This window comes from Vipera berus (genome assembly GCF_964194415.1).
Source record: "Vipera berus genome assembly, chromosome: 7".
Lineage (NCBI taxonomy): Eukaryota > Metazoa > Chordata > Lepidosauria > Squamata > Viperidae > Vipera > Vipera berus.
The window spans coordinates 5,177,753-5,203,835 of record NC_138209.1 but is presented as its reverse complement, the minus strand read 5'-3'; the positions used below and the strand labels follow the sequence as shown (position 1 = coordinate 5,203,835).

The following is a 26,083-nucleotide window of genomic DNA, read 5'->3' as shown; positions in this document are numbered from 1 at the left end:
ACTTCAATTCCCAGAATTCCTGAGCCAGCCATGCTGAGGAGAAAGGGAGAGGTTTCCATGCTGAGCCATGCTGGCTCAGGAATTCTGGGAGTTGAAGTCCACAAGTCATAAAGGGGCCATAGTTCCCCAGGCTGGCTCAGGAATTCTGGGAGTTGAAGTCCACAAGTCATAAAGGGGCCATAGTTCCCCATTCTGGTTCAGGAATTCTGGGAGTTGAAGTCCACAAGTCATAAAGGGGCCATAGTTCCCCATTCGGGTTCAGGAATTCTGGGAGTTGAAGTCCACAAGTCATAAAAGGGCCATAGTTCCCCATTCTGGTTCAGGAATTCTGGGAGTTGAAGTCCACAAGTCATAAAGGGGCCATAGTTCCCCATTCTGGTTCAGGAATTCTGGGAGTTGAAGTCCACAAGTCATAAAAGGGCCATAGTTCCCCATTCTGGTTCAGGAATTCTGGGAGTTGAAGTCCACAAGTCATAAAGGGGCCATAGTTCCCCATTCTGGCTCAGGAATTCTGGCAGTTGAAGTCCACAAGTTAAAGGGCCACAGTTCCCCAGGCTGGCTCAGGAATTCTGGGAGTTGAAGTCCACGAGTCATAAAAGAGCCAAGGTTGCCTACCCCTGGCTTAGGCCTAGGCCGCTTTATGACTTGTGGACTTCAACTCCCAGAATTCCTGAGCCAGCCATGTTGAGGGGAAAGGGAGAGGTTTCCATGCTGAGCCATGGTGGCTCAGGAATTCTGGGAGTTGAAGTCTACAAGTCATAAAAGAGCCAAGTTCCCCACCCCGGTCTAGACTCTTCCCTAATAAACATGCAGCAAATCTTTTGTTAGCAATGGGAGAAAACAGGATTGCTGGTAAAGTTTTCTCTGTTTAATGGGTAGCATCTCAACTCTATGACTTGTTGACAACTCTATGACTTCTTGCTACTCAGCAAGTCTAATCAAGTGATCCATTTGGCAAGAACAGAAGTGAGACTTTTAAGTGCAGGTCAATAACACCTGAGGAGAGAAACCGCACCTAAGCTGAGAAAAAGGGAAAGGGAGAAAAAAAAAGGAAGTGTGGTCATGATTACCTAATTGGGTCATGAAATGTCTGTAAAAAAAACCCAACAACAAAAAACCCCACCAAGGTCAAAGAACACCAAGGACTCATTGTCTTCCTCCTCCTCCACTCTGCAAATCTACTCCCTTCCAGTACTGATAATGTTACCTAGTTTGGTAATGAAATGTCTGCAAGAAAACCACCAAGTTCAGAGAACACCTACACTTCAACCCTGAGCTACAAATATTCTCTTCTATTGGGACAGAAGTTTGAATTTCATTAACATAGGTTGTCTGTCTGTCTGTCTGTCTAACTATCCATCCACCCACCTGTCCATCCACCCATCTATCTCTATCATCTGTATCTGTATCTATTTATTTATTTACCTCTATCATCTGTCTGTCTGTCTGTCTGTCTGTCTGTCTGTCTGTCTGTCTGTCTGTCTGTCTATCACTGAGCCTTGGTGGAGCAGTGGGCTAATGCCTCCTTAAGTAACACCAGCTGCCTGCAATTAGTGCAGGTTCGAGTCCCACCAGGCTCAAGGTTGACTCAGCCTTCCATCCTTCTGAGGTAGGTAAAATGAGGACCCAGATTGTTGGGGGCAATTAAGCTGACTTTGTAATAATGCTGCTTGGGAGGGCCCAAAAGCCCTAATAAGCAGGCATATACATAGAATGAAGGCTACTGCTAAGCACATTGGTTTGTACTTAAATTGTAAGCCGCCCTGAGTCTATAAATGGGATCAAAAAAATAAAATAAAAATAAAAATAAATAAAATTATCAATCATGTCTATTTATATCTATCTCTATCATCTATCTATCTATCTCTATCTATCTATCTCTGTCTATCTATCTATCTATCTATCTATCTATCTATCTATCTATCTATCTATCTATCTATCATTTATCTATCTATTTATCTATCTATCTCTGTCTGTCTGTCTGTCTGTCTATCTATCTATATCTATCTATCATCTGTCTATCTATCTATATCTATCTATCTTTCTGAGGAATTCTGGGACTGAAGTCCACAAGTCTTAAAGTTGTCAAGGTTGCAGACCCCTGGTATAAGGAGTCTGCCTTGGACAGGAGGTTGGAATAAAAGACTTGTAAAGTCCTTTCCAGCTCCATCATTCTATGATTTTGGGAATAAAACAACAATGGTTACATCTAAGTAAGGGCGTCATTCTTGGGCGCACGTTGTAGGCACGAGAAAGCAGCACGTAGGAAAATGCGAGCACAACACTAAATTATCCGTACAAAACAGCCAAGTGGGTGCTTTATAGCTGAAAGAGACTCGTAAAACAATATTGAGAAAGAAAGGGGATTTATAAAATATTTAACAATTGTCTTAAATGGCTGTAGGCACGTGCACTTAGCCAAGCTCAGAATTAGTATTAATCAAGATATTGACTGCACTAAGCACTGGGCCTCACTTGCGTTCTGGAAGGCAACTCTTACTTGCCAGGGAGGAGATGCAGGAACAAAGAGAGAGAAAGAAAAAGAGAGAGAGGAGAGAGAGAGAGAGAGAAGAGAGAGAGAGAGAGAGAGAGAGAGAGAGAGAGAGAGAGAGAGAGAGAGAGAGAGAGAGAGAGAGAGAGAGAGAGAGAGAGAAAGAAAGCGAGAGAAAGAAAGCGAGAGGCAAAAGAGAGGCCTATTTGTGAGGTTTTTGAAAATGTCTCAGAAGCTCCCACTCCAGAATGCAGCAGAATATGGACAATTACAGACTGCCTTGTCTACTATTTGTCTTCTGGGTGAAATTCAAGAAGTGTCTATGGAGATTCTCAGTCATCCAGCTCATAGTTCTTCTTCAGTTCTTCTTCAGCTCTGACTGAATGGTGGGGAATGGAAGGATTTATATCCCTTGCTGGTCGTTTGCCTTCTTTTAGAGAGCCATTGAGGCCACTTGGAGGTTTATCTGTGTCCTCAAGGTCACCTGAGTGGTGCACAAATGGGCATGGAGCCTTCTTGGAACTGCTGAAAATCCTTCCCTTCCCCACCATCCAGTCAGAGCTGAAGAAGCTTCTTGGATGAGAAGGGAAACATCTTCAAAGAAAAACAAGGAAGTCCAGTTGCCTCCTCAAAAAGGGCCTTTGGGACAAGATAGAGGATTCAGCTCCAGTGGTGATGGGAACATTGATGAAAGGCCTGAATGACTAGATTAGGGACAGATGTTACAAAGAAAGTCTACGTACGTGGTCCCTAAAACTCAACAACCGCTTGGGGGCACATAATTAGTCCATAATCAATATCATCTCCAAACAAACAGGAAGTTGTGACGTCGGAAAATGTCATACGCAGAATGAATCCAGACTGCAGGCTTAGATGAGGCGCAAATTACAGCAAATCTGAGGAAAAACACACCTTTTGTTCCTTTCCAAGCACGTTAGCCTACAAAAAACACGCTCTGTCGTACGGACAACCAGTCCAGGAAGTGGTTCGGATACAGAAAACATGAGTAATTTGAGCTGAAATGAAGAAAGAAAAAAAAAAAAAACACCCACCCACCCCTTTTCTAATGAGGAAATGGAGAACATTCCCTCCGTGGACCGTCTGAATCATCCATGTCTTCCACACGTGTTCTGACCATACGGGACTTACGTGCTCATGACAGATTTGCTGTTTTGATTTTGATTCGAACACAGGGAATTTAACCCACACTCTAGCCCCGATTCTGGACAGAACAGGAGAGTTTGCTCAAAAAGAAAATAACAGAAGGTGAATGAAAACCTAACGCAGATTAAAATCCCGTAAATGACAGCTGACAGGTGCTGTTTCTCTGCTCTGAAAGAGAAAATGGGCGCCTCGAAGCCTTCTGCAGCCTGGAATCAGGCCACTAACTTATGAGCAGAAAATAGATGATTTTTTCAGTAGTGTGATGTGAGGGTTTTGGGTTGTTTGAGGTGGAAATAGAAGCTGGAGGTGTGTGGGAGATAGGTTTTTCACCTTGGCACACACATACCATGCCACCTTGCTGCGAAATTTGATTCTGAGGTGTTTTTTTCAGACGCTTGGGAAGTCCTAAAGCAGTTTTTCCCGAACTCGTCCATTTGAAAATGCGTGGATTTCAACTCCCAGAATTCCCCAGTCAGCCATGGGAATTCTGGGAGCTGAAGTCCACACAACTCCAAGAGGCCGAGGTTGTCTTAAAGGATGGAAATGGGAGAGGTTCGCATCCTAGAAGCCGACTGTTATCACTTTTCACACCTCATAAACATTAGCAATAACTGCATAACACAGTTGGAAGGGACCTTGGAGGTCTTCTAGTCCAACCCCCTGCTGAAGCAGGAGACCCTAGGGGTAGGCCACCTTGTGGACTGCAACTCCCAAAATTCTGAGCCAGCATGGCTCAGCTTGGAAACCTCTCCCTTCCCACAGCGTGGCTGGCTGAGGAATTCTGGGAGTTGAAGTCCACGAGTCATAAAACAGCCAAGGTTGCCTACCCCTGGCCTAGACCTTAGGCCGCTTTATGACTCGTGGACTTCAACTCCCAGAATTCCTGAGCCAGCATAGCTCAGCTTGGAAACCTCTCCCTTTCCCCTCAGCATGGCTGGCTCAGGAATTCTGGGAGTTGAAGTCCACGAGTCATAAAAGAGCCAAGGTTGCCTACCACTGCCCTATACCATTTCAGACAAATGGCTGTCCAGTCTCTTCTTTAAAACTCCCAGTGTTGGAGCATTCACAACTTCTGGAGGCAAGTTGTTCCACTGGTTAATTGTTCTCACTGTCAGGAAGTTTCTCCTTAGTTCTAGGTTGCTTCTCTCCTTGGTTAGTTTCCATCCATTGCTTCTTGACCTGCCTTCTGGTGCTTTGGAGAATAGCTTGACTCCCTCTTCTTTGGGGCAGCCCGAGATATTGGAACACTGCTATCATGTCACCCCCTAGTCCTTCTTTTCATTGTGTTAAACATACCCAATTTGGATGGGTGTCATACGATTGTAAGTTAACAATTCAGGAAGACTTAAGTAGAGTGGCAAAGCTTCATCTGTGATTGTACTTATAAACATGAATGCTGTGCAGAAGATCAAAAGTTACATCTTTGCATCTTTTTTCTTTTCTGTTTTTCTTGTATTCCCCCCCCCCATTTTTTTGACATTTAGCCTTGCCTCTGACTTCTTTCTTCTTTCTTTTCTTTTTCTAACTTATATCAGTTTGTATCCATTTTTATTTTTCCCAACAACTTCTGGAGGCAAGTCGTCCCACTGATTAATGTTCTTCTAACTCTCTAGAAATTTCTCCTTAGTTCTAGCTTGCTTCTCTCCTTGGTTAGTTTCCATCTGTCTAATCTCTAAGAATGTCTAATCTTTAACAATCACTCTAACCCTCTGTAAGCAGTTTACAGAGTCAGCATTTTGCAACCCCCCCCCCCAACAATCTGGTTCCTCATTTTACTGAAATGAGGAAGACTGGAAGGTGGAGACAACCTTGAGCCGGTCAGGATCGAACTGCCAAATTGCTGGCAGTCGGCAGAAGTAGCCTGCAATACAGCATTCTAACCACTGTGGCACTGTGGCTCTTCATGATAGTGAGATGATGGTTGTTGAGAAGGAGCAGCTAAAATATGGAGAGATTGACACCCCCCACCCCCCAAAAAAAACCTTGTCCCCAATTTGGAATATCACAGCGAAAGACTGAACAAAATCCACCTATCTGTCGAAGTCATTACTATGGATATCAAGACATTCTGGCTGAATGCCATTATAACGTGAGAGTCGTTTATATGATTTATTTCGCTCCCCTTAAATCTAAGAAAATACTCTTAGAGGCTTTTGTGCATCCTTCGCACGAGAAAACCAAACGGGCTAGGCTGAGCGTGATTGAACTTGACTTTTAGAGCAACTGAGAGCAAAGATTTTAAGGCGGGGAGAAGAGAAAGCAATGGCGACAGCCATAAAAGGAATCGCTCGAAACTCTGCAATTTTCATTTGATTAAGTGAAATGCTATGCAACACGGGAGCTGGGTTCACACAGACACTAATGGGGTCTGAGGTCCTGCAAATAATCAGCGGGGGGAGGGGGAAGAGAGAACCTTGATATGCAGAGGTAACCTAATGTTACTTTCAATGCTTAATTTACTTTTATGCAGCTTGAATGTCTATTTTTTTTCTCATCCTATTTTCTGCTTTACCCCCCGCGCTTGTCCTTTTAAAGATCTATTATTAGTAGTAGTAGCAGTAGTATTATTACGTATTTTGTAAAGCAGAAAAGAGGATTTTGGAGTCAAGCAAATTGTTCCATGAAGAATGAATATCCTTTGGGTGTTGCAGCTGTGAAAACAGGGATAGGACAAGCTAGAGATCATTAGAAAGGGATTGTAGAAAAAATTAAGCTACCAGCACACTGTGTGATGCTCTTTTGCTAATCTCAGAGTCGTCTGCATCTCGGGAACTCGTAAAGCTCTGGTTACTGCGTTTGAAAAGGGAGACTACACAGTTTTTAAAAAGTGGGGAAGAGAGCAAGGAAATGACCCAGGGATCTCAAACCCTTCGGTTATAAAGAAAGTCAGGAACTTTGGAGACCACCAACCTGGAAAAATGGTGACCGACGAAGGACACTCAGATGGTCCTTGACTTATAACTAATAGCTTAGTGACCCATTCAAAGATGGTGATGATGATGATCTTGATAATCATCACCATCATCATCATCATCGCCTTGGGTGCAATCCCAAAACAACTGGAGCACTTGAACACCCCTGGCATTGACAAATTTGCCATTAGTCAATTGCAAAAGGCGGCCTTACTAGGAACTGCTTCCATCCTGCGACGATATCTGTAATACCATCAAACATCCACATCTGCCTATCCCAGGTCCTTGGTAAGGACTCAATAGGTAGACAAAAATGCCAAATCCAGTCTGACCATCTGGCTGACTGTGCAATTAATAATAATAATAATAATAATAATAATAATAATAATAATAATAATAATAATAATAATAATAATAATAATAATAATAATAAATAATAATAATAATAATAATAATAATAATAATGATGATGATGATGATGATGATGATGATGATGATGATGATGTTGATGGAAGGGACCTTGGAGGTCATCTAGTCCAACCCCCTGCTCAGGCAGGAAACCCTGTACCATTTCAGACAAATGGCTGTCCAGTCTCTTCTTAAAAACTTCCAGTGTTGGAGCATTCACCGCTTCTGGAGGCAGGTGGTTCCACGGATTAATTGTTCTAACCATCAGGAAGTTTCTCCTTAATTCTAGGTTGCTTCTCTCCTTGGTTAGTTTCCATCCGTTGCTTCTTGTCCTGCTTTCAGGTGCTTTGGAGAATAGCTTGACTCCCTCTTCTTTGGGGCAGCCCCTGAGATACTAGAAGACTGCTATCATGTCCCCCCTTGTCCTTCTCTTCATTAAACTAGACATACCCAATTCCAGCAACTGTTCCTTATATGTTTTAGCCTCCAGTCCTCTGATCATCTTTGTTGCTCTTCTCTGCACTCTTTCCAGAGTCTCGACACACAATGGACCTCTCTGGGATTACTTATAGTCTGGTTCCAAAGTTGCAACAGCTGCACCCCCAATATTTACATGACTGCATCTGGGGTGCTCAGCAACAAACTCGTGTTTACAGCCGCTTGCAATCTCGGATGGTCACGTGACCCCGTTTCATGATGTTTTTCCTTCAAAGCTGGCGTTTGTTTCCCAGTTTTGGCCAAAGCGTCCCATGTCAAATTATTGGTTAACAAGGGTGGTGTTCGCATAACAACTGCCGCTGAGAGGGTTGCAAAATCAGAGTTGCCCATGCGGGCGACCCGCTTTACGAATGTCACGACTTACAACCGTAATGGACAGGCTGGATTACGGTCGTAAGGCGAGAACTACCGTATATAAGACCTAACTGGAAAATAAGCTCTAGCATGATTGTTTTTCAGGAGCTTCGTAATATAAGCCCCACCCCCAAAATAAGCCCCAGTTAAGATTGTCAGCCAGACAGATGCATTTAGTACGTCCGTTGCAACATATGACGGATGTTATCGAATTACCGTATTTTCCCACCAAAATAAGACCTAACCGGAAAATAAGCCCTGATGTGTCTTTTGGAGCAAAAATTAATATAAGATCCGGCCTTATTTTCGGGGGAAATATGGTACTTGGAACTGAGAGGTATAAAATCATGCCAAGACAGTGGATCAAAGTGATGTTTTTTCTTTCTTTTTCTTGAGCACGGGGACCAGAAATCCCCAACATTTTTGGTACCAAGGACCGGTTTCGTGGAAGAAAATTTTTCCATGGAGTGGGGTGGAGGGAGAAACGTGATGTGGATCCCTCACATGTGCAATTTAGGGTAGGGTTCATGCCCCTATGACAATGTAATAATGCTAGCACTGCAGAACATATGCAAATCCAGATGAAGCTTTGCTCGCTCACCCACCACTCACTTCCAGCTGTGTGGCCCAGTTCCTGACTGACCATAGACCAGTACTGGGTCCATAGACCATACGTTGGGGACCCCTGACAGAAGATTTAAAGTAAAAGCTAAAAAAACAGCAGCAGCAGCAGCTATTGCTCCTATAATTCACGATTAACGTACCGGGTCTTATTTTTGTTTTTGCCTCCAAGAGAGGCACCAGGTCTTATTTTTGGGGTAGGCCTAACCTCACCTCCGGCACCGACAACCCCACCCAGCCGGTTCACTTTTTCTGGGGCCGAAGTTCTGCAGCTGCATTCGGGTCTGCATTTTGCAGTCAGGCCTTCCCAGAAGGCCTGATTATGATTATGAGTATGAGTACCGAGCTATGGATTATAGCTTGATGCTCGGCTGCAGATGTCTTGCAAAACAGAACTATGAATTGAATCCATAGCTCAGTTCTCGGCTGCACAGGCCTTCCAGAAAGCCCTGTGACTGAGAAATTCAGGCCTGGCTGCAGAAGAGGCCTCGGAAGAAGAAGTGGGCTGGAGAGGAGAGGCCTGGCTGCAAGGAAAGTGGGTGCAGGGTGGGTGAGGCAACCCCCACCCCTGCCCTAGCTTGATTTTTAGGTGTGTGCCTCACCCCAAAACTAGGGCTTATTTTCGGGGTACAGCTTATATTAGGCCCAGCCTCAAAAATCAAGCTAGGACTTACTGTTAGTGTAGGTCTTACTTTCAGGGAAACACTGTATCTAGCTTTCTGCCTTCCCATCTCTCACACAAACAAACATGGTTGCTAAATAACAACTACTTGATGGGTAGACAGACAGACTGTCAAGTTTCCGACGTATTGGCTTTTCAAGTGACTCTGAGGCACAGACAGCATCACATTTGATTTGCTTTTCCGGCTACCTGCAGACCAATTCTGCACATATAATTGCACACATTGGAGAGTCAGTTCAGGGTGGTGATTAAGGAGGTGGCTTAAAAACCAGGAGACGGGGAGTTCTAGTCCTGTCTTAGGCATAAAAGATGGCTGGGGAGAGTTTGAGCAAATCACCAGGCAACAGTGAGTTCTAGTCCAGCCTTAGCCATGAAAACTGACTGGGTGACTTTGGGTGAGTCCCTAGGAGACTGTGAGTTCTAGGCATGAAAGCCGGCTGGGTGACTTTGGGCTAATCATTCTACCTCAAAGGGGTGTTGTTGGGGGGAAAATAGAAGGAGGGAAGAATATTAGGTATGTTGGTCACTTATGGAATAATTAAAGTGAGATAAAATGAATGAATAATAAATAATCTAATAAATCTACGCATGTTCCCTCACCGTAGAGTGAGGGCCCTTAAGAGTTTTTTCATGCAACTGTCAACACAATGGATGAAGGCCTCGTTTGTTGTGATAGCTTCTCCAAGACCACAAAAACTAGGCTTTTGTGCCAGATACGTGAACAGTGGATATATGGACAGTGTAGAAGGAACATTAGAAAAACAGGTTCCGTCACCTGCAAGGATCACACTGGAAGGCTTGGTGTGCAATTGGCTTAGCTTTGTTGTAGACTCAATTCAGCTAGGCTGACCCAGCACCATGGAGTCTGTTGGATCTATTCTTGTTCTCAAGAATGAGGAACAACTCCTATCCCTTTATTCTTCCCAAGTAGAAATCCTTGGGAATGGAACAACATTTACTGAAATGGTGTCTGTAGTTGATGATGAGAAAAAAATATAGATAAATATTGACACACTCTAGAATCAAGTCCTCATTAATGCATTGTGAGAGTTGGTTTCAGCCCTGCGTCTGCTAAGCAGAATACAGATTCCAATTTGCTGCTTATTTATTTGCAGGGACTTAAATCCGCAACTCATTCGTTTCCACAAAGGTCAATGAGGAGATTAGCAGATGGAAAATGGCTGATTGTTTACTGGTTCCGTAAAATTAGATTATCAAAGGCTGGGACTTTAAATAACATGTATTTATTAAAACTAAATAAACCAAATCTCCGTTATCTTCCTATGTCCATCAAATCAAAGAAAGCTTTTGGTAATTTACCTTAAATAATTTTAATATTTGCCTCAGAGGCTGTCCATCGAACTGCTCCATTCCAGTCATCGACTTTTGTAAATGTAAGTGGGGGGAATCGCTTTACCTTCGTTTGGAGCATAAACTTCCAGGTCTATAGTTTTAACTCCATATATGTTAACTTCTGCTCCAACAATCTTATCTATTAATCTATCTGTCTGTCTGTCTGTCTGCCTGCCTATCATCTATCTATCTATCTATCTATCTATCTATCTATCTATCTATCTATCTATCTATCTATCTATCTATCTATCTATCTACCTACCTACCTATCCCATCTCTCTATCATCCACTTTATCTAGCTCTATCTCTCTTTCTTATCTCTCTACTTTTCTCTCTCTCATCCACTTTATATCTCTCTCTCTCTCATCCATTTTCTATCTATCTATCTATCTATCTATCTATCTATCTATCTATCTATCTATCTATCTATCTATCTATCTACCTACCTACCTACCTACCTACCTACCTATCTTCTTAACAGCCCAGATTATATTTTTTATGTTAACCACCAAGTAAATCCAGGCCATGTATTCATTATTAAATACCTGTTCTGGGTTTAGTTGGTGGTTTATATATAAATTATTTGCTGAAGGATTTATAGGTCAAAATATCTTTTTTCCTGATATGAGTCTCTTGCAGGCAAATATTGTCTACAAGGGGGGAAAAATAGAAAAATCCGTACCTGTGACACCTAATTCTGTTTTAGCCTTTTTCCAATTCCATAACATAAATAATTAACATATCATGATGCCTTAGAATTCTCTCAAGAGGATGTACAATAAAATCAAGAGAAGATTTGACAGTATCCATGGTTGACATGTGTCAATGATTTTCTCACGTGCAGTTATCAGAAAGTTTTAAACCAGATCAAGGATTGTATGGTTTTGAACAATGCAAGACTGACTTTGAAACAGAACTGTCTACTAATGATGACGATGTTATCACCAAACTATATAAACTCGTGTCAAAAGATGAGACAGAAGAACAAGCAAAAGAATGTAAAATAGAGTGGGCTAAAATTCTGATGACAGTATAGAAATGGACAAATGGGAAAACATGTGGGTGAAAGGGCGGAAATTTTCTATGATGTTCTAACTTTAAGGAATTTTTATTACACAGGTGGTCCTCGACTTACAACAGCTCATTTAGTGACCATTAGATGTTATAATGGCAGTGGAAAAAAGGGACTTAGGACTATTTTTTCATATTTACGACACTTGCAGCATCCCCAGGGTCACGTGATTAGCAGTGGAAATTTTGGGCTCAAGGGTGCTCATAAGGACTACCTGCATGAAGTTTTGTCGGTATTTTGACACCAGAGAAATTGTTTAGAACATATAAAAGGTACTTCAAATCCTTGCTGGAAAATGAGAACAAAATGAAGAGACAGTTTATTATGTTTTCTGGGTGTGTTAAAAAGCCGAAAGGTTTTGGATATGTATGTGTACATTAATGTAGAAGATTTTAAAAGACTAAAATACCATTAAAACCAGACCTTTCTCTTTTGGGACTGACGGTCAGGCAACTAGAAAATGGGCGTTGTTTTTAGGGTGCGAAAAGTGGAAATTTTCAACGCTATCCACAATAGAGGAATTGTTGGTGAAGATGATGGATCTTGTAGAGAGGTGAGGCAAAACCTACATTTATGATTGATAGGAAGCCCGTTACAGACTGTTTCGTATGAGACAGAAAAAAAGGCATTTATGTCTTGTGGTTTCAATGATAGAAACCCCCCACCACCCCACATAATAGAAAACCATGAGCTTTCTTTTTATAATCAGAGAATATTTGCACAGTTGGTAATCCTGTTTGCATTTGCTGCAAAAGAAATACGAAACTTTTTTTTATTTCTATTTCATTTTATCCTTGCTTTCTACACTTCTGGGTTCCCCTCCCCCCCTTCATTTCCTTCCCTTTTCCTTGTTCTCTTTATTCTGTATTAGTTTGCATTAGTTGTTAGGCCCTCTTTAAAACGTTTTAGTAAACTTTATATTAAAAAAGAAGGAAGGGAAGGATTAGCATCTTCCATTCCTTGAAGGGCTGCCATAGAAAAGAGAGGATCGATTTATTCTCAAAAGCATCAGTGGACAGGACAAAAAGTAACAGGTGGAAGCTGGTTAAAGAGAGATCCAGTTTAGAAATAAGGAGGAATTTCCTGATAGTGAGAACGATTAATCAGTGAGACAGCTTGCCTCCTGAGGTGCTCCATCACCTGAGGTTTTCAAGACAAGATTGGCCAACCATTTGTCCAGGATGGTATAAGGATTCCTGCCTTGGGCAGGGGACTGAACTAGAACAGAGTTCCCCAACTTTTCTGGGTTGCCAGCCCAGGGGGAGGAAGAGGGGATGGTTTTGTGGGAGGGGCAGGTACGTGCACACAAACAAGCACTCGTTGCTTGTGTGAGTGAGGCTAAGAGCACCCATGATGCTCCTGCGAGTGAGGCCCCAAGCGTTTGTGCAAGTGAGGCTACGAGTGCCTGTGACGCTCGCACGAGTGGGACCCCGAGCACCTGTGACACTCACGTGAATGGGGCCCTGCCCGCCTGTGACACTTGTGCGAGTGGGGCTGTGCGCATGCGCGTGCATGAACACACCAGCCAGCCACTTACATGACCAGGTTGTGAATAGGCCACGGATCGGTAGTAGGCCACGGCCCACAGGTTGGGGACCCCTGGACTAGAAGACCTCCAAGGTCCCTTCCAGCCCTGTGTTTCCATGGCTTAGAAGCCATGCAAGAACAATTGAGGTGGCCACACCTGAAGAAATTTGTTGTGATTCCTTGCCAGCTAGTGGATCCGGCAGCCGAGTCTGAGGAATCAGATGAGGAGGAGGAGGGGCCTGGAGTGACATCAGAGTCAGAGGAAGGCTCTGAGGAGCTCCAAGACTTACGGTCGGACGAGGAGCCCGGCCCCTCTACTCGTGCTCAGGCTGAGTCACGGCTGTGCTGGGAGTCTCAGTTGGACATTGATGAAGCACAGCTGGGGCATATCCAGGATGCACAAAAGCGCAGGAAAGAGAAGCGAGTAGGGCAGAGAAACGCAATGGGGCGGCTCCAAAGACAAAGGAGAAGGCATTAGGAAGTCATGCCTGGGCTGAATAATAAAAGGGGAAGTGTGAGAGGTGCTGATTGCCAAAGGCAACTGTTCGTGTTGAGGATCGAGTTTCTGTGGATTGTGTTTGTTTGCCTTGAACATTCTCAGGTCTGTGAGAATAAAAGGGGTTTTGTTTTTGTCTTGCGGTTCCTGCCTGATTCTTGGAAGAGCGGTTTCTAGTGAGCATAGCAAGGACTCACGTAGGCTGGGACAGAACAGTATTGTCTCAACAGGTAGAACACGCAGACAGTAAAAAATGAAATTTTTGGAGTACACTGAGCGCTTTGCTCAACAATGTACAGATCAGGTAGGTTTCTGGAGAATCCTAACCAACAGAAGATGAATTTACACTGTTTTATGTAACCGGCACTTTTCAATGACTCCAAAATCACTGTACTGTTTCTTTCCTGCTGATAAACTCGTGCCATTTAGAAGTTATCAACTTACTAAATTTCTTTTTCCCCCCCCTTTTCTCAGAAGAGCTAAAGCATGAAAACCAACTAATTGGCAGCCGGGAATATTCTGCTGTTGTGAACGTTCCTGTCCGCCGTGGTTCATAATGAAAAGACTTTGTGTTGTGGGGTCTTCTGTTTGACGAGCTTGTTTGCAAGAGAAACGCAGAGAATTCTGCCAGTTTGGCATCACTTCCTTCTCACACTTTCACACAGTGGATGAAGTGAAGAAAAAAAACCACACTTTTTGGACCTGGCAACTTTCCCCCAAATGCTTTGTTTTAAGATTTGGTCCTGTATTTTGTTTTTGTTCTGCTCCAGCCTACGACCGGCCCTGTTTGTGTGTCAGGGACAACCCCTTTTTCCTTTTAACAATCAACAGGCTGGAAAAAAAACCAACCCAAATTTATTTACAGTTCCAAATAATAAAGTCTTTCAAACAAAAAAGCAGCAGAATATTTTCTTCAACCAAAAATACATGATTCAAAACATCCAACAAGAGTCAAACAGATTAGTGAGAACAGACCAGGATTCTCTTTGAATGTCTACGAACAGTTGCCTTCAGCAACCAGCACCGCCCACACCTTCCCCTTTTTATTATCAGTCCCAAGGCATGGCTTCTCACTGCCTTCTCCTCCTTTCACTGAGTTGCCTCATTGATTTTCTCTGCTATGCTATGCTGGATTGCCTTCTGCTTCTAGCGTCTCTGAACAGATTCAGCTGAGACTCCTCTGAGTCCGACACCTCCTCCTCAAACAGCTGAGCCTCATGAGGAACACGATTGGAGGGGCCAGGCTGAGAGTCCTGCAGTGCATCAGAGCCTCCCTCCGACACTGAAGGCTCTCCAAAGCCCTCCTCCTCCTCCTCCTCAGATTCCTCAGACTCAGCTGCTGGGAGCACAGGCTGACACTGAATCACAACAGTTTTTATCAACCAGGATGCTCAGGAAGCATGCATATATGGTTGATGTACGCCTATAGCGCCTCCAGGGACATCCTTGTTGATTATCCTCCCCATTAAATTACAAGGAGGATTAATTCTGTTGAACTGTGAATTACAGATTTACTTTAGAAGAGAATATTTATAGCTCTGGGTTGAACTGTGGGGTCCTGGGGAAGAGTGTCTGAGCTTGGTGGTTTTCTTGCAGATATTTCATTGTCCAACTAGGTTACATCATCAGTGCTAGAAGGGAGTGGGTTTTGTGGAGAGGAGGAGCAGGAGGAGGAGGAGGAGGAGGAGGAGAACGGTGAGGTCACTGATGGTCTCAGCTTGGTGGCCTTCTTGCAGACATTTCATTACCCAAAGAGGTAACATCATCAGTGCTAGAAGGGAGGGGAAGGAAGAGGAGGAGGACAGGGAGGGGGAGCAGGAGATTGTGGGGTTCTTGGGGGGGTCTCTGAGCTTGGTAATTTTTTTGGAGATGTTTCATTACCCAACTAGGTTACTTCATCAGTGCTAGAAGGGAGTGGGTTTTGTGGAGAGGACGAGGAGGACAACGACTGTGGGGTCCTTGGTGGTTTGCTTGCAGACATTTCATTACCCAACTAGGTAAGATCATCAGTGCAAGAAGGGAGGAGGAGGAAGAGGAGGGGGGGAAGAAGAGGAGGAGGGGTAGTGGTAGGAGGATTGTGCGGTCCTTGTTGTGTCTCTGAGCTTGGTGGTTTGCTTGCAGACATTTCATTACCCAACTAGGTAACAATGCAAGTAGGGAGTGTTACGTAGTTGGGTAATGAAACGTCCGCAGAAAAACAACCAAGCAACAATCAAGGAGTTAGGTCACAGTATGGATGCTGTCATTAATATATCTCCTTGCCGAACCAAACAACTGGACTGCAAATAACACTGTCAGCATTACTCTTTGTAGCAAATCACTGACTTTTCATATCAATATTTTCTTTTCTTCAACAGTTTATCCCAGGATGTGAGGTACCTTCTTTTCAGACTTCCTGCTTAAGGCCCACCCTTGCTGCTAAAAAGGGAAAGGTAAAGTTTCCCCCGCACATGCGTGCTAGTCGTTTCCAACTCTAGGGGCCGGTGCTCATCTCCGTTTCAAAGCCGAAGAGCCAGCGCTTGTCCGAGGACGTCTCCGTGGTCATGTGGCCTGCATGACTGGACGCCAAAGGTGCACGGAACGCTGTTACCTTCCCACCGTAGTGGTCCCTATTTTTCTACTTGCATTTTTACGTGCTTTCGAACTGCTAGGTTGGCAGAAGCTGGGACGAGTAACAGGCGCTCACTCTGTTACGCGACACTCGGGATTCGACCTGCCAAACTGCCGACCTTCTGATCGACAGGCTCAGCGTCCTAACCCACTGACCCACCGTGTCCCTTGCTGCTAGCCAGTCCCTTTTTCTGGCCCGTTTGCCCAATTCAGGATGCCTTTTGAAACCGTTCATGATGTACAGGAAAGTTTTGCACATTTATGACTGTTGCAGCATCCCCCGTGGTCACATGATCAAAAGGCGGAGGCTTGTCAACTGGCATGTACTTTTGACAGTGTCACAGTTTCCCCGGGGTCACGTGATCCCCTTTTGCGACCTTCTGAGATGCAAAGTCAATGGGGAAGGAAGATTCGCTAAACAGCCGTGTTGCCAACTTAACAGCGGCAGCGATTCACTTAACAACGGTGGCCAGAAAGGTTGTGAAGTGGGGCAGAACTCACTTAGCAGTTCAATTTGGGATCAACTGGGGCTGTAAATCCAGGTTTACCTGCATTTGTCTTATTCCTACACTTGTAATCTTTGTTGCACATCCTGTACTTTGGAAGCTTCCACTAAAGTTAGAACAATCAATCAGTGGAACAACCTGCCTCCAGAAGGTGTGAATGCTCCAACACTGGAAGTTTTTAAGAAGAGACTGGACAGCCATTTGTCTTTCCTGCCTGAGCAGGGGGTTGGACTAGATGACCTTCAAGGTCCCTTCCAGCTCTATTCTATTCTATTCTATTTTATTTTGCTCTGTAATTCTATTCTATTCTGCTCTGTAATTCTATTCTTCTATTCTATTCTATTCTATTCTATTCTATTCTATTCTATTCTATTCTATTCTATTCTATTCTATTCTATTCTATTCTATTCTATTCTATTCTATTCTATTCTAATCATTATTCTATTATTCTATTCTATTCTGCTCTGTAATTCTATTCTACTTTATTCTATTCTATTCTGTTCTGTTCTGTTCTGTTCTGTTCCGTTCCATTCTATTTTTTTCAAAGATGTGGACCCAACGTGACTGGCCTTTGCACAAGGTCGGTGAGGATGATCAGGGACTAAACATTAAGCTAGCTAATGAGAGGTTTAGGGAATTGGAAAAGATTAGTGTGGAGAAAATGGGATATAATAGGTCCCTGCAGGTCTCTGGAAGGAGGGCCATGAGAAGTCAAGACCTCTTTCTCTGTCACTTTGTAATAATGGATTTTTAAAAATAGAATGGAGGGTTTCAGGTGAATTTTAGAAAAAAGAAGAAAGAAAAAAACCCCAGTAAGAGTGATTTGACAGAGGAGGCAATTATCAAGAGAGAAGGTAGAGCTCACTCTGCTACCCTGGGTGAATTCAAGCACTATTTGGGCAGCCATCTGTCAGGGGTAGTTTAATTCGGATCCCTGTGTAGAACAAGATCTTTCTGACCTGAGGTAACCTCCACATCACAAGACCCATCACAAGACCCTCACACCTGACCCATCTCAAGACCCATCATAAGACCCTCACTGATGACTCACACCTGACCGATCACAAGACCCATCACAAGACCCCCACACTTGACCCATCACAAGATCCTCACTGATGACTTGCACCTGATCTATCACAAGACCCATCACAAGAGCCTCACTGGTGATTCAGACCTGACCCATCACAAGACCCATCACAAGACTCCGCTGAAGATGTTACCTAACCTGGTAATGAAACGTTTGGAAACCGACCCACAAAAGCTCGGACAACAAGCCTTCACCCTCATGATCTTTATGGCCTAAGTGACTCTTCCAGCTAAGTGTTTGGTGACCTTCAAGAAGCTCCTAGGTCCACAGGGATAGGCAACCTTGACTCTTTTATGACTCATGGACTTCACCTCCCAGAATTCCTCAGCCGGCCATGCTGAGGGAAAAGGGAGAGGTTTCCAAGCTGAGCCATGCTGGCTCAGGAATTCTGGGGTTGAAGTCCATGAGTCATAAAAGAACCAAGGTTGCCTACCCCTGTCCTAGGACATTTGGAAGAACCACATTTCTCCTCTGAGGAAGATCTTAGAGAAAATTACCCATTACGTAGCATCATCTCAAAGTAAGGTCCCTATAATATTAAGTCTACAGGTAAGATGATCTCAGGCTTGAGGTCCAGAATGACCTCACTGTGAGGTCCAGACTGACCTTGGTGGGCATCCCGAATCAGTTTGGTCTAGTGAGTAAAGCACTGGTTTGTTTCACCGTTAAGTGAAAGTGGGTGATTGTGGATTCTAGTCCTGCCTTAGGCATGAAACCTAGCTTTGGACCAAGCACCAGGAGACGGTGAGTTCTAGTCCCACCTAGGCATAAAAGCCAGCCAGGTGACTTCTGGCCAATCACTAGAAGCCTGTAAGTTCTAATGCAGCTCTAGGCATGTAGACCACCCCGGGTGACTGTGGGCCAATCACCAGGTGACGGTGAGTTCTAGTTCTGCTTTAGGTAGAGTGGCTTTGGGCCAATCACCAGGAGTCTGTGAGCTCTAGTTCTGCTTTAGGTACAGTGACTTTGGGCCAATCACCAGGAGACGGTGAGTTCTAGTCCCACCTTAGGCATGGAAGCCAGCTGGGTGACCTTGGGACAGTCCCTCTCTCTCTCAGACCAACCACCTGACAGGGTTGTTGTTGTGGGGAAACTAAGAGGATACGTTCATTGCCTTGAATTATTTATAAAAATAACAAAGGCAGGATACAAATATATAAATACTCTTTATGATTTTATGGTTTAGCTCTGGAAGAATGACATAAAAACAGCACATAGGAACGAACCTGCACTAGTGGGTTCTCTGTGCTGATATTTTTGAAATGTACTGAAGGCTTCTTTGTTTTCGGTCTACTTCAGCCTAGCTATGAACTTCTTTTCAAGAGCACAATTATGAAAACAGGCCAAAGGATTTGTTTGAAAGCCTGCCTGATTGATACGTTTCAATGACAACCCGTTTCTAAATATTCAGCATTTAACATAATAATGAGAGACACCCAGAAGAGATGAGGCCTGCAGTCCACTTGTGGCAGATTAAAAACATTTATTCTGTAAGCACTGAGATATCGTTCTAAAAACCGCATTCTACAAAAACCGACCGGTTTTGGTTTTTTGTTTTTAAAAAAGTCCCATCGAATTCTGAATGCCCTGTGGACTAAAAAGTACAATTAACTAGATTGGTAAGTAATCAGGTTTCAATTTTTTAAAAAATTTATTTTTAGTTTACTGTTTCCAAATGATTGATTCCTGTAGACTTCAAGCCAACAGATCAATCAATTCATTTTTATTATTCTGCTTTATTTTTTTCAACTGCTTTTTAAATAGGCGTTCTTTGTTTTGGTGGCTATGAATACTGATTTTTCCCTGACTGATGAGAAAATAAGTCGGGAGGAGGGTGGGGTGGGGTGGGAAGAAAGGAATAAATACAAATATTTATATTTAATCATGGGATATTGAAGGATACGTGGTACATTGGCATGGCGTGCCACTTGGCTGCATGGCTGTTTTAACACAGAGACGTTTTTGCTGCATTTGTTGATTGGGAATAAACCCCCATTCTAACTGACATGAATTGGAAGAATTAGAACTACTGGTTTGCTAAAAAAAACACCACCCAAAAGATAAAGTACTGGATAAACAGAAAATAGTTATGGCTTAAGTTTGAGTTGTGGGTTTCTAGGCGCTCTTTCTCAGCTTGGTGGTTATCTTGCAGATGTTGCATTACCCAAATAGGTAACGTTATCAGTGCTAGAAGAGAGGGGAAGTTTGGTTCTCTTTATATACAAGTGGCTTGCCCTGTCAATGAGGGTGAGAATCAGGGGTGGGATTCAGCCGGTTCGCACCGGTTCAGCAGAACCAGCAGCTAAATTTTGCTGAGATCAGAGAACTGGCTGAATGCACACTGCTTCCAGCAGTCTGTTCTAGGCCTCGGAGGCCTCCCAGGCCTAGAACGGCCCACCAGAAGTCCATGGATGCCACTTCCAGAAGTCCTTCCTAGGCCTGGGAGGCCTGGAGGAGGCCTCCCAGGTCTAGAACGGCCTTCTGGAAATGCGTGGACGCCATTTCCAGAAGTCCGTTCTAGGTCTCAAGGGCCTGGACAGGGCCTCCTAGGCCTAGAACAGCCCACTGGAAATGCGTGGATGCCACTTCCGGAAGTCTGTTCAGGCCTCGGTGGCATCCCAGGCCTAGAACGTCCCACCAGAAGGCCATGGATGCCACTTCCAGAAGTCCTTCCTAGGCCTGGGAGGCCTGGAGGAGGCCTCCCAGGCCTAGAACGGCCAACTGGAAGTGCGTGGACGCCATTTCCGGAAATCCGTTCTAGGTCTCAGAGGCCTGGACGAGGCCTCCCAGGCCTAGAACGGTTCACTGGAAGTGCGTGGATGCCACTTCCGGAAGTCCGTTCTAGGCCTAGGAGGCCCAGGCCTCCATCCACACAGAGAACCGGTTGTTCAGGTATTTGAATCCCACCACTGGTGAGAGATACTGGTAAGTAGAGATTAACACCAAGATTAATACTAGACCAGCAATCCAGAAGTAAGCAACACTCCAATGAAGGAGCTACCAACTCAGACAGATAATCAAATAGTAAAAAAACAGCTTAATCAAAGAACCACCCAGAATATCCCCACCAACAAGGGCAGAACAAACTACTAGTATATCAACAGAGAGGAAACCCCACTCTCTTCTAACACTGATGATAAACATGATAAATTTGATAAACATTAATTTGCCTACAGGGGAAATAGGTCGACAGACGATGCCATAGCTACTGCTTTACACCCTGTAGCAAGTCATCTTGAGAGACCTGGAAGTTACGTCAGGATGCTTTTTGTTGACTAGAGCTCGGCTTTCAACACCCATTTTGCCGAGCGTTCTCATCGAGAAGCTGACTGACTTGAAATTCTCCCCCGCCATCTGCGATTGGATTCAAGACTTTCTTAGGGATCGGTTACAAACAGTGAGGGTCGGGTCTGCTTTGTCCACCTCCCTGAAGCTTTGCACCGGCACGCCACAGGGCTGTATGCTTAGCCCCTACCTGTACTCTTTATACACATATGATTGTGTATCATCTGACCCATCCACTGCGATAATTAAGTTTGCAGATGATACGACTGTGGTGGGTCTCATTACAGGTGGGGATGAGACAGCATATAGGGCGGAGATACAAAAACTATCCATATGGTGTAGTAACAACAACTTGCACCTAAACATCGGCAAGATGAAAGAGATGGTGTTAGACTTCCAGAGAAAAAAGGAGAAACCTGCCCCACTTTACATCGGGGAGGACTGTGTGGAGAGAGTTTCCTCCTTTAAATTCCTGGGAGTCTACCTCTGTGAAGATCTGACCTGGAAAGTTAACACAACCCAGGTGGCTAGAAAGGCCCAACAGAGGCTTCACTTTCTTAGGGTCTTGCGGAAGAACAGGGTAGAACAACGGCTAATGACCCTCTTTTACTGGTCTACTATAGAGAGCGTCCTCTCGTATGGTATTGTGGCTTGGTATGCTGGTCTAACAGCCACGGACAGGAAAGTATTACAGAGGGTAGTGAGCACAGCACAAGACATTGTGGGCTGTCCCCTGACACCACTGGATGACATTGCCAGGGCTTATTGCCTTGGAAGAGTGAGGAAGATTCTCAGGGATGACTCACACCCTGGACGGTATCTCTTTACTCTCCTACCATCCCGTAGGAGATATAGGAGTATAGCCAGCCGTACCAACAGGCTGAAAAACAGCTTTTATCCGTGGGCTGTTAGGCTTTTGAATGGGACATAATCTCTGTGAACTTATGCAGAATTGACTTGGGAGGCCGGTGTGTGGTGTAGTTGGTTCACATGGTGTGGTAGGATGGAGGGTTTGTTGTCACTGTGTGTTGGGGGGAGGGAGCACGGGGAGAGGCTCAGCTAATCTCAATGTACACATGTTGTACTTTGACAATAAAGGTTTATTATGATGATGATGATGTTACCTAGTTGGGTCATGAGACATCTGCAGATAAACAACCAAGTTCAGGGAGCTAAATGGAATATATAGTGGAGATTGGGGTTAATTGTCACATGACTACACTTCGGCACTCGGCAACACAACTGCATTTACAGCCATTTGCGGTGTCTCGCAGTCACGCGGCTGTGTCTCACGATGGTTTTGTCAAAAACCTGCATTTACTTCCATTTTTTGGAAAACCGTGGCATAGCAAACAATGGATTTGCTTAACGACCGTGGCATTCGTGTTTGCGACCGCTGCATTTGCTTAATGATTGGAAAAAAACATCGTTGCGACGCATGGCCGTAATGGGCAGCCTCTAATTATAGCAATCACTCGAGGACTACCTATAGTCTCAACTATTGTCGTAACTCGAGGACTATCTATAAAGTCAAGGCAGGTTGACTGGAATCTTTTAGAAGCTGAAAACGCCTATCCACCCACCACGGATGGCATCCTTGAAAAGTGAAATCCTCCCAGTTCCATTATGTACCTGTCTCCGTAGATCTCTCGTCTTCTTGGTCATCTTATCAATTGCTATGTTCAGCGGGTCTCCTTTCTCCTTCCTTCCAGTCTGTTAAAAAAAAAAATATATATTAAGAAATTAAACGGGAATATAAGACTGTAGAGATATAAACAACAGGTAGTCCTTGAGTTAATTATTTGTTTGGTGACCTTTTGAGGTATGCAACGAAATTTCATTTTGATGTATGCCGATTGGTGTACATTCAAAGTGACAATAAAGTTATCATCATCATCATCATTATCAACAGCACTGAAAAAAGCAACTTAGGACCAGTTTACGACCGTTGCAGCATCCCCGTGGTCATGTGATCAAAATTTCAAGCCTGTGTTTATGACGATCACAGTGTCCCGGGGTCAAGGGATCCCCTTTTGCAACCTTCTGACAACCAAAGTCAATGGGAGAAGCCAGATTCACTTAATAACCATGTCACTAGCTTAAGAACTGCAGTGGTTCACTTAACAACTGTGGCAAAAAGGGGTCGTAAAGCAGGGCAAAACTCACTCAACAACTTGCTTAGTAATGGAAATTTGGGCTCAATTGTGGTCGTAAGTCAAGGAATACCTATACATATGGCATTGCCCTATTACAGATGCCAATCACTCAAAGGATGGCATCAACAAAACATATGTGGGCCAGTAGATCTCTGCCTGCTAAAGTGAATCAAGGAATCTCCACACTCTCTCTCCTGGATCTTAATAACCTTCCAAAAGAAAGCAAACAAGAACAAAACCTTGGCAAATGAGGCTATGCTATCATATAAGGACATTTATGATCACTGCATACCTGGGATGTCACTGTATCAATTCAGAACTTTTTCTCCCCCAAGCACTACTGACCTGGTATATTTAAAAGATTTCTACTCCTTCCTGTATATTTATTTATTTATTTATTTTATTGGATTTGTATACCGCCCTGTTCCCGTAGGACTCAGGGCGGTTTACAGGGCAGTTAAAACCATGAATACAAAAAATTAAAAACAATTAAAACAATTAAATTAAATTCAAGCCCCAAGAGTAAATCCAAAACCCAGTTAAATTAACAACCCCACAGTCTGGACCAAACAGATCGAAGAGCCAAGTTTTCAGGTCCCGGCGAAATGAGCGAAGGTCGGGGGCAGTCCTAAGTTCTGTGGGTAGTTGGTTCCATAGGGCAGGCGCGCCCACAGAGAACGCCCTTCCCCTGGGAATAACCCGCTGGCATTCCTTAACCGGCGGTATCCTGAGAAGGCCCTCCCTGTGGGAGCGCACGGGACGATGGGAAGTTGATGCCGGCAGCAGGTGTTCCCTTAGATAGTCCGGACCCAAGCCATTTAGGGCTTTATAGGTCATTACCAGCACCTTGAATCTCACCCGGAGGGCAACCGGAAGCCAATGCAGCTCACAGAGAAGAGGTGTTACACGGGAGTATCGGGAAGCTCCCATCAAAACCCGCGTGGCTGAATTCTGCACCAGTTGAAGCCTTTGGGTGGTCCTCAAGGGCAGCCCCATGTAGAGGGCATTGCAGTAGTCTAACCAGGAGGTCACGAGCGCATGAGTGACTGTACGTAGAGCATCTCGATCCAGATAGGGACGCAACTGGCGCACCAGGCGTATATGTTGATCCCAATGGCCATCCTTTTCTACCAGACTCCTCCCGTTCTACTGTGCTGTCCCGCTCACTCGCACGCCCAGACAACGGTGGTTTAGTGGGTTTATTAATATTCCCCCGCAACTCCTTTCACCAAAAATCCAGGACTGTCCCAGTTAAGCCCACAACAACCAGAAAACACACAGCGAAGAAATGAAACATTGTTCCCAGCATCGCTTCCCTCTCTCTGCTGTACTAAATAGCCAGCTTCTGGTGCAGCCCATCAAGAAGGGCAAGGCTGCCTCCTCATGAGTAATCTGACTGATCTTCTCTGCTTCTGCCTTTTCTCTGCCCTACGTGTTGTCAGAGTCCTTACCAGCCCTGGTTCCACAAATGATAAATGATGGTCAACAAGGTAGCTGGCTAGGCAGGAACATTCTGACCAGTGTTTATTGATGGCAAATAACAGCAAATAGTCAGCACTGGGAGTGACTTGCTCCCAGCGCCTTATATACAGGCAATCCCCTTAGCTCCACCCCATCCAACCAGCCAGCATCTGGCGCCCGTCCCTAAAACCAGCATTGCTGGCCTCCGCCTCCCCCCTCCAGTGTCGTCTCCAGCAGTCCAGCATGCAGCCAGGAGCCTCAGCTGTTTGGCGGCCAGAAAGAGAGCAGTCAGCATGCAGCTGGGAGCTCCAGGTGGAGGGATTCCCAGGCAAAGGGGGATTCCCTGGTCGTCAGGCAATGACATCAGCAGCTTGCCATCCAACCGTGGGCTCCCTCGGCTATCTCCCCTTTCCCTTCCCTGAAGTGGCAAGCCCATGGGGCTTGACACGTGTCCTCGGATCAGGTGCAAAAGGCAGTTCCTTATTGCTGACCGGCTGCGGCTGTGTGTTTTCCCCACCTGAAGCCTCAGGGCTTTCCCCACTCTAAGGAGGTTCGTTTGATGGGACCAAGAAGAAGGGCCTTTTCTGTGGTGGCTCTCTCCTGTTGGAGCATCATCCCAGTCGAGATTAGACTGCCTCAAACATTGACACTCTTTCACAAGGTCCTGAAGACCTGGTTTTGCCCAGAGGCCTGGGGAATCCAGAGTGGGAGGGAGCCCATTAGACTTCTTATCTGACTGATTATTGTTGCTAAGGAGGTAGGGATGGGTCTTGTTTAATGACCGAGAGTGAAGAGCCATATAAATTATGAATGAATAAGTGAATGAACGAACGAACGAACTTAGTTCTTGAGAAAAGCCCTTTCTCTTCTCGATGTTCCACCCTGAATTTTTAGCTGTCCTCCAACTGGCTTTGCATCCATTGATTTCCACTCTTCCCAAAGAAAAAGATTGCAAGGTAGCGACAATCTGCCTGCAGGCACTACAGGATAAAGTCTGCAAATTTAAGGTCCTGTTCCCAGTGAAATAATCCATCCTACGGGAGGATTTAGCAAAGGATTTAGCCTTTGTGGACAGTTTTGCTTCCCCCCACACACACACACTCTTAGCATTCATGAAAACGCTCAGCAAATCTAGAGTGTTTGGAGTGCTGCTAGAGAAGGACATTTAAGTAATACCCTGGCTTGGCTGAGGAACTCAATGGCCTGAACAACTCACAGTGTGTTACATCAAGAACCTGAAGAGTGCAATGCACAGCTGGGTGACTGGAAGCGTCTATTATCCTAAAAGATCTGCGCTCCAGTAAATTGCCTCTTCCCTTTTTTAAAAAAAACGGAATGATCCTGTGGAATATCAAGCCCCAAAGAACCAAGAACAACACACATTTAGGCTTATATACTGC

General features: G+C 44.5%; 1 protein-coding gene across 1 annotated transcript in view; it reads right to left on the bottom strand.

Annotated features, from left to right (window-relative positions):
* Positions 1 to 26,083, bottom strand: part of LOC308671223 (catenin alpha-2) — a gene marked incomplete at both ends in the record, with an annotated part of 512,303 nt that overhangs the window by 165,626 nt on the left and 320,594 nt on the right. The window contains one exon of the mRNA XM_081333323.1: positions 22,622 to 22,779. Within this exon, the coding sequence (XP_081189449.1) occupies positions 22,622 to 22,779 (158 nt within the window). The remainder of the gene's footprint in view (positions 1 to 22,621; positions 22,780 to 26,083) is intronic.